At 61.3% G+C, this 504-nt stretch overlaps 1 protein-coding gene across 1 annotated transcript in view; it reads right to left on the bottom strand.

The window, feature by feature from the left end:
• Positions 1–289, bottom strand: part of LOC104076963 (sphingosine 1-phosphate receptor 2-like) — a gene marked incomplete at its 3' end in the record, with an annotated part of 1,103 nt that extends 814 nt beyond the window's left edge. The window contains exon 1 of the mRNA XM_009578006.1: positions 8–289. Within this exon, the coding sequence (XP_009576301.1) occupies positions 8–289 (282 nt within the window). The remainder of the gene's footprint in view (positions 1–7) is intronic.
• Between the last annotated feature and the right edge of the window lie 215 nt (positions 290–504).

Here is a 504-nt window from a genome sequence, read left to right on the forward strand (position 1 = left end):
TGGTGGCTCCGGAGAGCAGGATGTTGACCATGAAGGCCAAGCCGGCTAAGAGATCGGAGAAAGCCAAGTTCCCGATGAAGATGTACATGGCCGAGTGAAATTTCTTGTTGCGGCAAACGGAGATGAGGACCAGAAGGTTCTCCAGCACGATGAAGCAGCACAACACGACGATGAGGATGGAGACCACCCAACGGGAGGTGGTGGGGGAGCTTTCCGAGCCCTCCTTGGTGTAGTTGTAGTGCTCCCGGATCTTCTCCGTGTTGAAGTATTCCTTGTAGATGCTCCCCATGGTTCCTCGCCGGCCGCGGCTTCGCTCGCCGCCCGTTCCGCCGACCTCAGCGCTGCCAGGACATGGTGCTGGCGATCCCGGGCTGCGGAGACCTGCGGGACAGGAGAGACGGAATGGGAACGGCGTCGGGGTTGAGCCGGAGGGCGAGGGGGTGCACATCTGGGTGCGCATCTGGTTCGGCGAGGAGCCAGGTGCGAGATCCTGCCGTGCAGCAT

This window comes from Fulmarus glacialis, unplaced genomic scaffold, assembly GCF_000690835.1.
Source record: "Fulmarus glacialis isolate BGI_N327 unplaced genomic scaffold, ASM69083v1 scaffold31165, whole genome shotgun sequence".
NCBI lineage: Eukaryota > Metazoa > Chordata > Aves > Procellariiformes > Procellariidae > Fulmarus > Fulmarus glacialis.